At 45.2% G+C, this 12,325-nt stretch overlaps 1 protein-coding gene across 9 annotated transcripts in view; it reads right to left on the bottom strand.

The window, feature by feature from the left end:
* The window catches only part of PNPLA6 (patatin like phospholipase domain containing 6), a 64,808-nt gene that overhangs the window by 20,120 nt on the left and 32,363 nt on the right, over positions 1 to 12,325 (bottom strand). For 8 of the 9 annotated variants that reach the window (XM_063294472.1, XM_063294471.1, XM_063294476.1 and 5 more), the window contains 14 exons: positions 12,109 to 12,189; positions 11,727 to 11,874; positions 10,993 to 11,076; positions 10,780 to 10,883; positions 10,380 to 10,571; positions 8,146 to 8,223; positions 7,326 to 7,531; positions 5,784 to 5,915; positions 5,468 to 5,591; positions 2,961 to 3,074; positions 1,949 to 2,024; positions 1,627 to 1,767; positions 1,476 to 1,539; positions 295 to 463 (listed from right to left, as the gene is read on the bottom strand). In XM_063294472.1, the coding sequence (XP_063150542.1) occupies positions 295 to 463; positions 1,476 to 1,539; positions 1,627 to 1,767; positions 1,949 to 2,024; positions 2,961 to 3,074; positions 5,468 to 5,591; positions 5,784 to 5,915; positions 7,326 to 7,531; positions 8,146 to 8,223; positions 10,380 to 10,571; positions 10,780 to 10,883; positions 10,993 to 11,076; positions 11,727 to 11,874; positions 12,109 to 12,189 (1,713 nt within the window). The remainder of the gene's footprint in view (positions 1 to 294; positions 464 to 1,475; positions 1,540 to 1,626; positions 1,768 to 1,948; positions 2,025 to 2,960; positions 3,075 to 5,467; positions 5,592 to 5,783; positions 5,916 to 7,325; positions 7,532 to 8,145; positions 8,224 to 10,379; positions 10,572 to 10,779; positions 10,884 to 10,992; positions 11,077 to 11,726; positions 11,875 to 12,108; positions 12,190 to 12,325) is intronic. The other variant, XM_063294478.1, reaches the window with a different exon arrangement.

The following is a 12,325-nucleotide window of genomic DNA, read 5'->3' as shown; positions in this document are numbered from 1 at the left end:
GTCTCGCTTATGGAGCCACATCCAAGAGAGGGCCAAACTCCAAGCCTGCCATTAGAGCAGGAAGGCAGCCGACTGGCAGGAAAAGCAAATCTGGCATGGATAGGCTAATAAAAAGATGCTCTTCAATCCTGCTGGGATCCACTTCAAGTTCTATGCAGTAGGATGTGGGTTTGTGCAATGGAAACCATTCATCCAACTCCACACAGCCCCACCCAAGCAGCTGATCTGCCTCCTCAAGTGGAGTAACTGCACTTCTCAGGCTGAGCTTCCCTCTAGTCCCGAGGGACCCTTTACCTCGCCCAGCGCAGGCTCTTGGTCCCCCAGGCCCACGATGAGAATGCAGTCAGCTTGCCGGATGCAACGCACTGTCCAAGGAGTCAAGGTGCAATCGGTCTGGTACAGAACAATGCGATGGATGTCCTCTTGCTGAGCCAGCCAGCCAGACAGTCGATATTCGTGGATGCTGTAAGGGAAGAAAGGCAGCATGGAGTTTTCTCATTCCACCCTCATTCCACTGGCAGCACTGTAAGGAGGGAAAAACGGACAGACAGTGTCCAGAAAAACAAGCCAACATCTCTTTCCATCTTGGACTTTTCAGGATCCTAGCCGACCATCTTTGTCTTTCCGGAAACCCAATGCTACCCAAGAGCGGATCTCCAAAGGGGCAGAAGCTGTTCCCTGATGTTCCTGTTCCTTGAGGATGAGGATTTTTGTAAAAGATGAAGGCTAGCCTCTTTCAAATCATCTTACTCGAAGAGACAGGACCTATGTACAAACACATCTCATACCAATACGCATATTATACATATTGGTCAGACTCACGGACCAACCAGTATATTTTGTGCAAACACTTTGCTGATCAGTAGTGAGTACCCACTATCCAATGGATGGGAGTGGGTTTAAGAATGGGAAGGGGGCATTTTTACCGAGGTCTTGCATGGTGGCTTGGAGAAAATCAAACCCTACCAACTTCAGTTTTATGGTTGGAAAAAAACAGATGTCTGGAAGCACCTTTTCCAAATTTTATGAAAAGGGTAAGCTTTTGTGAACTGCAGCCACTTCATCAGATGAAAAGAGGAAGAGCACAAGTAAAGCTCGGCAAACAAACTGAAAATGCAACACAGTCTCTATATAATAGTTCTATCTGGGTAACAGAAAACTTTGTCCCTGTCTTTATTTGGTGCCTCACACAACCTTCTTCCTTGGAAGTACAGACTCTCACAACATCTGTAGCTTCAACTTAGCCTCAATATGGCTGTCATTACGACAATGCACCCCAGATGCACTGGTGGAAATACCTGCCAGGGCACTTCACTTTCCAGGGGACACTGACAGATAGAATGGCTAAAACAGAATACTGGGCAGATTGGGCATAGCACAGGGGAGAAGAGTACACATGCCATATCCCACCTCCATTCTCCAGTGTCTGTGGTTATACCTGACTGCTTACAAGCTCGTGTGTGTTCCCAACCCACCTATCCAGTGCTGATGCCCCAAGACGAGCACGGATAATGTCACTGGTGAGGAGCAGGGTGGGACCTGTGAAGAAAAAGAAGAACGGGTCATGACAGAAGCAGCAGAACCAACACAAGCCACACAAGAAGAGAGAGCACTGAAAGAGCTCACCAATAGCGTTCAGAGCATGTTTGAGCTCCAAGGTGAAGGCTGCCGTGGGCACATCGTCACACACCGGAAGGACGGCCACTGTTGAGAGGTTACTAGCTGGATTGGTCAGTTCTGAGCTGGATGCCATGCCAAGACCGGAACCTACATGGCAGAAGCAATAATCACTGAAACACAAACCCCTGAAGTATCTGGCAAGAGCATTAGATACTTGCTGCCACAAGACCCTTGCTTTCTCTCATGCTGGGATGCTCTTTCAACCCTTGATGCTTTTTGGGTCATATGGCAACAAGTTGGTGCATGGCCTGAAGCGGGACACTCTTACCTGGGAAAGGGCCACGTAACTGCTGCAGGTTCCCCAAGATCTTCTGACTCAGAAGGTGGATAAGGCGGGTGACAACCTATGCAAGGCATCGTAAGATTGGAGAATGCCAGTGCCCAGAAATTGAGCAATTATACATACATACAACCATTTGTGAGTCTGTGAAATACCCAGCTGATGGGGGGCTGGCTAGACCTTCTTAAACTAATATTCTTCCTATCCACACTAAAAAAAGTGCTTAGAATGCCTTGCCACTGCATTGGCCCTCCATATTAAAATGCAACTCTACATGTATCCTGGTGTATTTCCCTAGATAGCATACCTAGCGTATCTGTAGCCCATTCTGGAAAAAGCATACTATCAGCAATGAATCCAGCTTGCCCAGAAGATGCCATGGTTTGCTACAACATGGAGAAGCAGCATCTTCTGTTATGGTTCCCACTTGATAACCTTCTGAAGTCATGGTGTCTGTAGGTGTTACAGAGTGTTTTTCTCTTACTGCGACTGAGCAAGTTCACAGCAGTCAAGAAAAACTCAACATGAGGGTTTACTTTCCATCTCAATTCTGATCATAAAGTGACTTTGAAAAACTAGCATCCTACCACATATGTGGTTTTGTTGGGGCTGTCCCAAGAGCTTGCAGACAGAACAAGAAATTAACAATGCCATCATTTGTTTTATTAACACCCGGTGAGTCAAGTCAAATAATGAAGTGGAGCAGCCCTCTACTCTATATATTCATTTTCCAGCTTAGTATCCTGTAAAGCTTTGCAATCTTCCTTTATGTTTATACTCAGTGTTTCTGAATAGCTATAAAGCATCTCTACTGATCATGTCTGCATCCAAAGATCCATATTATGCCACACAGATCCTATACATGCAATGTACGCACACATCCTACAAACTGAGTGGAAAGAAATCTGCAGAACCATTTGCAAATTCAGGAATCAGATGTACACCAGGACTTGCAGAGCTTAGTTCAAAGGGAAAATGTGGAGAATCTCCAAGCGTTCACCTGAGGGTAGCGTCTTTTGATGTTGTTGAGAGTCCCTTCTGGCAACTTGGCCAATTCTGTGTCCCGCACAGCATGGACAGTAGTAGCTCGGGCTTGATGGGTCAGAGCTTCTACCTAGGTCACAAGAAATGGGTCACAGTAGGTAAGCCACATTACAGGTTTCCTACCATGAAAAAAAGTGCTCCTCAGCTATTGAGACCATCTTGGTAATAATAATTTAGGGGCCAAGAATAGGATATCCAGGAGATAATAAAATCTGGCAAACAGAGATGCAAACAGAGATGCTCTTCTGTGAGTATGCACAGATAGTCCTCACTTAACGATGGTAATTGGGACTGGAATTTCCATTGCTAAGTGATGCAGTCATAAAGGACGTCATGTGATTGCGCCGCTTAGCAATGGCAGTTCTGGCAGTCCCTGGTTACCGTCGTTAAGTGAGGACCACATGGGTCATTAAGCGAGGACCTCACGTGATTGCAACTTCCTAATATATAATTTTTTATTAAGGATTTTGATTACAATATAAAAACTAATAAAACTAAACTTGAAGAGCACAGAAAGAAGAAAAAGTGCAAGAAAGAAGAAAAATATAAGAAAAGAAAAAGAAAAGAAATATATAAAGAAGTGACCTTCATCACAACAAGTATAAACAAATGTAGCAACTCTTCACCCCCTATAAGTTTAAACAGATATCTCTTCATCCTATAGCTCATCCCTTATCTACAGTATAAGCAAATCCATAAAGCATCAACTTTTCAATCCTGGTGTCAGCAAAAAGTCCATAAAGGGTTGCCAGAACTTCGCCAAAAAAAAAAGAAGTCTTATTTCAACCTGATCAAATAAACCAACTTTATATTCCTTCTTTTTATTTCCAAGAGTCTTGATCTTTAGTTCATTCAAATATTGTCAAAGGATTTGATGTCTCTTCAATTCTTTATCCCATCACAGACTTCTTCAAGGATTTAAGAAGCCCCTTTTGTAGATGCAATAAGAAAACATTTTCCAAGTCATTCTCTTGGTTTGTCATTTGTATTTCCCTTTTAATTTTTAAAACTTCAACCAGTTTCTTTTGTATATCCGATAAAGCATCCTTTTCCAAATCATTTTCTTGGCCTGTCATTTGTAGTTCCACTTTTGCTACTTTCTCTGCCTTATCAGAAAAAAAATGCTCCACATTTATCATTCCCTCATTAACATATTTTGGACATAGTCTATCCATAGAGTCAGACATCATTACTGACACTGCTGACATTGTAGCTACTAATTTCTGGCTCTATTCTTCAAAGATCTCCTTTAATATTTCTAATGTTATGAAGTTTTCTGACATTTTGTAAGTCCAATACTAACTGACACCAAAGGCAGACTTGTATTTTTTTCCTTCTACTTAGAATCTTTAATCCCCTCTAGTGTCCAGTTTCTAAAATCATAAATTCACTTACCTTTGTTATGACTGGCAATAGCCAGGATACCCAAAATAAATCTGATTCCCATGAGAAGCTATTTATTTTTTATAGTTAATTCCAAAATCTTAACGTTAATATTCCAAATTTATCTGGATCCTTAATCTGTGTATAACTTTCTTAGATCAAAATCTTTTTAGCTTTTTTCTGTTTATTTCAAACTCTTTAACTTCTTAAGCTTATAATTATTTTTTCTTTTGTTCAGAGTTGAAGCTGAACTCACCCAGCGACTTTTCAAACTTGTCATTCTGAAGGTCTCTAATAGCTTTAAGATGGTTAATAGGAAATTTCCAAAAGTGATTAGAAAGCGAGGCTTGCAAACTTAGTGTCCTTTAAAAGGCTTTGCTGCGGTTGTGAGCAAGATGTCTAATCCCTTTGTCTCCTGGTGCTCAAACATGCAGAAAACCAATGTCCTGAGGTCTCCTTGCGAGGAGCAACCATCTGGAGCACATGTGGGTGATCTCCCGTTCTCTCTTTATCCAGAGAGGTTCTGAAGAACCGGTCTATTCACCGGTTCTTTGGTCTTTGCAGTGGTCATTGGCTCTGGCTCCGCTTTCCTGGAGACATCTTCAGTTTGCCATGCGTCCCCTGGAAGTTTCACGTGATCACGACTTCTGACTTCCTGCTGGCTTCCCCATTGACTTTGCTTGTGGGAAGTCGGCAAGGAATGTCACAAACCATGATCACATGACTGTGGAAAGCTGCAATGGCTGGAAATCTGGGCTAGCTGCCAAGCGCCCGGATTGCAATCATGTGACCACAGGGGTGCCAAAACAGCTGTAACTCCGAGGACCAGTCGTAACTACCATTCAGCGCTGTCACAAATTTGAATGGTCGGTGAGCGAGTGGTCGTTAAACAAGGACCATTTGTATTCTGAATTGAGCTAGAACAAGAATCTGATGCTGTGCCTATGAGTCTTCTTAAAATACAAAGGGTATAACTCATCTTTTGGCTCAAAGGTACAGTAGAGGAACTATCTCTAAAGAACACCTAGCGGTCTAACTGTCTCTCGCTGTGTGTAGGGGTTTCTCTTACTTAGAACTTACCACTCCAATGAGGTCCCCACGCCCATATTCCCCAACCAACTCCTTCTTGCCATTGGCCTTCTGGATGACAGAGCGCAACCGCCCATTCAGCACAATGTAGGTGCAGTCAGACTTGTCGCCTTGCCTGGAGGAAAAGGAAGAATCATGGATTCACCTGGTCCCCTCCTCTGATAACCAGCAAAGCCTACCATGAAGCAAGTTATTGGTGTGCAAGTGTCACGGCACTGTGTGCATCTAACTGAACATGGGGCTCTTTAGCCAAGGAAAGGCATCAAATAGAGGGTGCGGAGCCAAGGAAACAGCCCCTTCCCCTTACCTGTAAAGTGCTCGCCCGGCTTCCACTGCCATCCAATCAATAGCGAAATCCATTTGACGCACAAAAGGAGACATGCGGGCTGCCACAGTATGAGCCACACTCAGTACCACGCTTGGCTGTTCCCTCATAATCCTAAAGAGGAGTCAGAGGTTACTGGCAGACTATAGCCTCTGCAATATGCAGAAGTCCCAGTCCAGTTCCCGGTATTGTCAGAATCAGGAGAGAAACAGTCCCACTTTGGATCCAGGGAAGGTGCTGTTAGTCAGAGTTACAGCAATGGACATGGTGAGTTAACAGTTTTGTCTCAGGACAAAGCTAAATTAATTTTTATTTATTTATTTATTTATTCAATTTGTATGGCTGCCCATCCCAACAAGTGACTCTGGGTGGCGAACAATCATAAAATCAATTAAAAATGAAATTTCCATTACAATACAAAAGTTAAAATACACACAGCAGCTGAGGAAAATATTACGATCCACAGATGTTAATACAACCAGAAGATGGGACCCTTCACACACTCAGGGGCCCAGCCCCAGGCACATAACCAGGTCTTTAGGGCCTTACGAAAGGCCAGCAGGGTCAGGGCCATCCGGATCTTCGGAGGGAGGTTGTTCCATAGGACAGATGCTACAGCAGAGAAGGCACGCCTCTTGGGTCCCGCCAGCTGGCATTCTCTGGCTGACGGGACCCAGAGCATGCCCACCCTGCTGGACCGGATTGGATGGGCAGAGACAACTGGGAAAAGACGGTCCCTCAGGTAACCTGGTCCCAAGCCACGAAGGGTTTTAAAGGTGACAACCAGCCCCTTGAATTGCACCCGGAAGCACACCGGCAGCCAATGCAGCTCACAGAGTACTGGTATCACATCTGCTGAGTAACTTACACCATTTCCTACCCGTGCAGCCGCATTCTGCACCAGCTGAAGCTTCTGAATGCTCTTCAAGGACACCTGCTGTAGAGCGCATTGCAATAGTTCAGCAGTATCTCTTTACAGCTCAACATTGTCCACTGAGAGTTCCTGATTTTTAGTGTCTATCCTCACATTTTATTCACCTCAATAATCAACCTCCTTGATTTCAAAGGAGCAGCATGGTTTTTATTGTAAACTGCCCAGAGTCCCTCTTCTGCGGGGTGATGGGTAGTGGCAAAATTTGAAAAATAAACAAACAAACAAATAAATGGTTAAAAAGTCAGGGTTTGATTTTGATAGGCTGTGTTGCTATTAAAGAAAGATAACCATTGTTTTTAGGCAGCTCCTTCTCCCGGAGAAGGGGGAGGGAGGAAAAGTCTGCTAGACCCACCAAAGCCCTCCCTGAGTGAAATGCACATGGACGGCATGAAGCCACCGACACAGCCTCTTTCCCCTCCATTTTACCTGTGAGGTGGCCCAACCAACCTCACAGCAGAGGACCCCAAATGGCTCAGGCTGAAAGAACAGGAGCAGCTGCCACCTGTGGAGAACACAGCTAGTGACGGGGGAGTACACGATGGCAGGAGAGCCAGGCAGAAACTGGGCACGCTTATGCACGTGGTACTCACTCGTAAAAGTCGGACTTGGAGATCTTAAGGAAAGTGCAATCACGATTTGCTTTGATGGTGAAAATCAGCGGCTCTCCAGTAAGCACTGCGAGCTGGCCCACCATCTCCCCAGGCTGCACCAGGAAGAGGCACACGTCTTCGGCCTTGTCAATCATCCGCTGGTAAACGTGCAGGCAGCCCCACAGCACAAAGTGCAAGCTGACATCCTGCCGAGAGAGACCAGAATAAGCAGCCCCCCTCAAGGGAATTGGTTCGCCGTTGGGCAGGACTCAGAAGCTTCAGCAGGCCTCTAGAAATACCTTTTTTTTAAAGTAAGCTTTACCTCTCTTAAAATCTAAATGGACAGGGTGTTTTTGCTAAAAAGCTGGAAGTTAGTGTTTTAAGAGGAGTGTTTGCAGCCAACATGCATTCTACTTCCTTTTTCCTTCTCCGTTTCCTCACAAATGTATTCCCCTCCTTTTCTAATCCACCACCAAAGTGGCCAGGTCCTCTATAAAAAGCTGTGTTTTGCTACAGCACAGGATTCTACCTTGTGGGAGGAAGCCTTCAACAAACTGAACAGTGGAGAATCCATGCAACCGAACACACACTGCACTTCAACCCACATGAAATGCTTCTTGAGACTTCTTTCCTTCTAGAACACAAGTCCATCCAGCATTAGGTTCTGATTACAGGGAAAAGTAGCTATTTCTGTGGGGGGAAAGCGCTGCTTCCATCTTTCTCTGACCTTCAAGGGGGAGGAGAGGTGCTACAGTCATTGTATTTGTTTTTTTCTGACCAAGCCGATCTTATGATCTGGTATGCCATCTACAATACTTACTTGATCTCCTTGGCGGGCAATCACTGTTCCTGCCTTGGCATGGTGCAGAAGCACCCGATTATTTAGTAGGGATGAATCCTGTGGAGACAGTGGCAGAGTGGCATTAGGTGTCCTCCCTGTTTGGAATAGGAGCTGAATCCTTTAGGCCTGACAGAGAACGGGAGGCTGGATTAATCTAGGTCTTCAGCATGTCATGGCCATTGTGGAGCCCTGTTCTTTTTAGCAATATTCTGAGTTCAGTGGTGAAGAGCAAAGAATGGTACCCTGGGCAAGAGAAGAAACAAAATTCTAAAAATCCAGGATCAACATCCTGAGGATTCACCTGTGGAGCAGTAAACTAAGTCTGACCTCTATAGCTTTCCTCAAATATTATCGCTCTCTAAAAGCTCCAAAACCTAACTGTTTCCACAGTAACTTTGTAAAAACTCAAAAGATTCTGAAACTAAAGGAAGTAAGTCTCATATGTCCCCTGTAGGAGAACAGGATCATTTACTAGTACCTGAGAATGTTTGCAGTACAGATAGTCCTCTCTTAACTATGGTAATTGGAACTGCGATTTCCATTGCTAAGTGATGCGGTTGTAAAGCACAATATCATGTGACCACATTGCTTAGTGACGGCAATCGTGTCATCATGGGTTGTTAAGCAAAGACCTTCTTGGGGCGGGAGCAGCTGCTGCTGGGCAGGGGAGACTTACTGGAGAGACTTGTGAACTTCCCTGCTGGCTTCCTCATTGACTTTGCTTGTGGGAAGCCAGCAGGGAAGGGCACTGCAGACCACAGGGCACTGCAACTGTCATAAGTGTGCGCTGGTTGCCAAGCATCCAGATTGCAATCACATAACTGTGTGAGTGGTGCAACAGCTGCATCTTTGAGAACCGGTCATAAATACCACTTGTTCAGTGCTGTCACAGCTTTGAACAATCACTGAACAAGTGGCTGCTAAGCAAGGACTACCTGTACATAGGAAAAACATGATTTTGGTTATTAAAGTAGCACAGGTAGTCCTCAATTCACGACTGCCTTGTTCAGTAACTGTTCAAAGTTATGAAGGTGCTGAAAAAGTAACTTTACGACCAGTACTTGCACTTATGACTGTTGCAGCATCCCTGCGGTCACATGATTGAGATTTGGATGCTTCGCAACCAGTGGGAGTTTACAACCATCGCAGTATCCCACAGTCACGTGATCGACATTTCCACACTTCACAGCCAGCTTCTTACAAGCAGGGTCAATGGAGAAGTCAGCAGTAAATTGCAAGTCACGGTCATGTGATATCTTGCTTAATGACTGCAGGTGATTCACTTAACAACCACAGTGGAAGTGAGTTTGTAAGTCTGTCATGGTCCATAATGTCTTGCTTAATGACTGTGTTGTTTAGCGACAGATTTGCTGGTCCCAATTGTGGTCACTAAGTGAGGACTACCTGTAATGTATAGCTTCTGCATGGGATCACATCATAGATGTTTTCCAAACAGAACCTTGCACACTCTACAAACAAACAGGGAGTTCATGCACTAGAGTACAACAACTTCATACCACTGTGAAACACCTACAGCCTTTACTCTACATGCACACACTGCTTTATAACCCTACTCCCAGCATACAACAACCAACACAAAGCAACATTCTTCAGCAGTTTCTGTACGTCTTGTACAGTTTGGAACAACTATTTTTTCTTGGCCTTGGTCGTCCTTTTATGCAAAAAAGGATTAAGACTGAACAGGACTATTGCAAGGCAAACCTTATGAATACTGTACAGTACAAAGAGCAGTAAAACTGGAGATGATTCCAGAAGGACTCCTAGCACTATTAGTCAAAAGGCATGTTTTCTTACAATGAATGGAAGAAAAATAACAAAACTGGTGGGAAGAGAGAGGAGTTTTCAAAAGGAAGAGATGATTGCAGATTCTCTGTCCCATAAAACTCATGAACAAAGCAGGGCAATGGCACAATCGAAGTGTTGTCTGGAAGCACCATGAAAGAAAAATATCATGAAAATCAGGGCCATGGTAATTGAAAAGGGTTTGGAAGTAAAGGGCAACTCTTCTTTGTCTTGCTCTGGCCCATAGCAGATGTTCAATTCCTGTTGAGAGGTGAGTAAAGACGACCGAAGCATTGAACACTGAACACCACCAGCCTCTGTACTGGCTGAGAAAGGAAGGGAGCAGCAAGGGAGAACTCCCCCCATCTCTGGCCACTGATTATCAGAATACTCTTCATGCAACACCCTACCTCGATCTTCATGAGTTTGACCAGCTCCCGTTTGGCAGCCTCAAAAATGGCAGTAGTCTGGCGGCCTTGGTATGGCCCAAATGGACAATCCCCGGTTGCTGAGTCATCCTCGCAATAGTTGTAATGGTAGATCCCTGACGGCTGCTCCTCCACTGTCACAGACTTTCGTTCACGGGACTCTTGGGAAGTTGACTGTCAAAGATAGAAAAGGCAGGAGCAACTCAGGGAGGCCCAAGAAGCAAGAGATTATCCATAGGAAAGATTTCCCAAAGGCAGGACTATCTCCTCCCAAAAGGGCAGCCCCACTTCCATCCCTTCTAATGGTATCTAAAAACCTATAAGGAGATGACAAATATCAAAGCTGACAAGCTCCCAACCCCCTTGCAAGAGACTTACTTACTTGAGCAAAGCCATCCAGTACTGCACTGTCTTCCTGAAGAGACACCGAGATGCGGCCTCGCTCATAGGCCATATCGAAGTCTGACCGTGGGCCCTTCTGAATCCCTGGGGGAGAAAGAGAGTATGGAGATCATCAGAGAAATCAACTGGACTGCCGAAGGCCATAGACGCTACATCAAACAAAGAGGGAGAATGGGCCAAAAGGCGGACATACCTGAAATGTCAACTGGCATGGAGATGCAACGGCTCAACAGAGGAGGAACGGGGGGTTCTAATAAACCTGATTTCAAGGGATCACCTGGAAATATATGAGGCTGTCACTCACCAGACAGAGTGTAAATGTGAGCATCTGATTCTCTCATGCCTTAGAAGGAATTCATAACCAATACTTGCACAAGGAACACAAAACTGTTCCTGGGGAAACCTCTGCCAGTGGATGACTAGATTAGATTCTATTGCCAGGGCCAAGAATATGCCAAGAGGAAGAAAAGAAATACTAGGACCAGATGAGGTTTTGTACTCTGGTTTGATCTGATCTTAGTCTCTAGTAGTAGCATCTGGACCCTTGCTTCTGCAGTAGGTTAGTTGGATGACATCACTGAAATGCCCTCACTAGGAAAGAAACAAAAGCTGGTGTTCAGAACAAGGCTCAGAGACACTAATGGAGTAGGCTTTAATGGTATCCAACATCAGCTCCATAGGGAGGAACAGCTGCACCTAATCCAAAGGGAAGTTAACAACCCCACCTCACCTTTAGTGGGAGGAGAGAGCTAGCTGGATGCAGGCACTACCAAGTTATACCATGGGCAGAAGAAGGTGAAGCTGTACCTCCTAACAGAGTCAGTCAAGAGGCAGAAAGGAATGGATTGTACCGGAGGGTCAGAGGCCGATCCCAGCTCACACTTTTCTAGCACATGCCAGCTTTTACTCCTAGGGCAGACAGCTTACCTTGATCTTTAGAAGCATCGGGCTGCCTTCCAGCACTATCCTTGGCGTCCTCAATGGAGGAAGCACTAATTACGCGTTTACTGTGCCAGATGGGGCTTGTGCGGGAGGGGTGACTCGACTGGGGAAAAAGACGCAGCGGCTGCATCTCCTGGGAATGGAAACACACCCACGTCCATCACGCAAGAAGGTGGGAAGCTCAGAGGAGGTCTCTTGCCCACATTTCTTGTGCTGGGAAAGCCACTCTCCATGCTTAATCAATAGTGAGGGGAATGAATTCTGCACATGCTCAAAAACTACTGCCAATTCCCATGTAAAGAGGGTGAGGCTTAGTTTGGAAACAGGCTCTGGAAAGTAAAGCTGGATAGGACAGGCCATAACTTACATGGCTGAAAAGCTCATTTGTCAGGCCCAGATAGTTGTGCAAGGCCAAGAAGGTGACTCTCTGAAGACGAACCATTATGATCTGAAACCGGAAACAGCAATAGCAGCAGGTCAACAGACAGCTACCTGACATGTTGTGTCTGTGAGGCAGAGAGGGTGCAGTTGGTATACAGGGTCGTCACAAGGGGCAACATGTAGGGTAGGGTAAGAGAAAGAAA

The sequence above is a fragment of the Candoia aspera genome, chromosome 2, assembly GCF_035149785.1.
Source record: "Candoia aspera isolate rCanAsp1 chromosome 2, rCanAsp1.hap2, whole genome shotgun sequence".
In the NCBI taxonomy this organism is placed as follows: domain Eukaryota; kingdom Metazoa; phylum Chordata; class Lepidosauria; order Squamata; family Boidae; genus Candoia; species Candoia aspera.
Note: the sequence above shows the minus strand (reverse complement) of the source record. Positions and strands in the feature narration are given on the sequence as shown.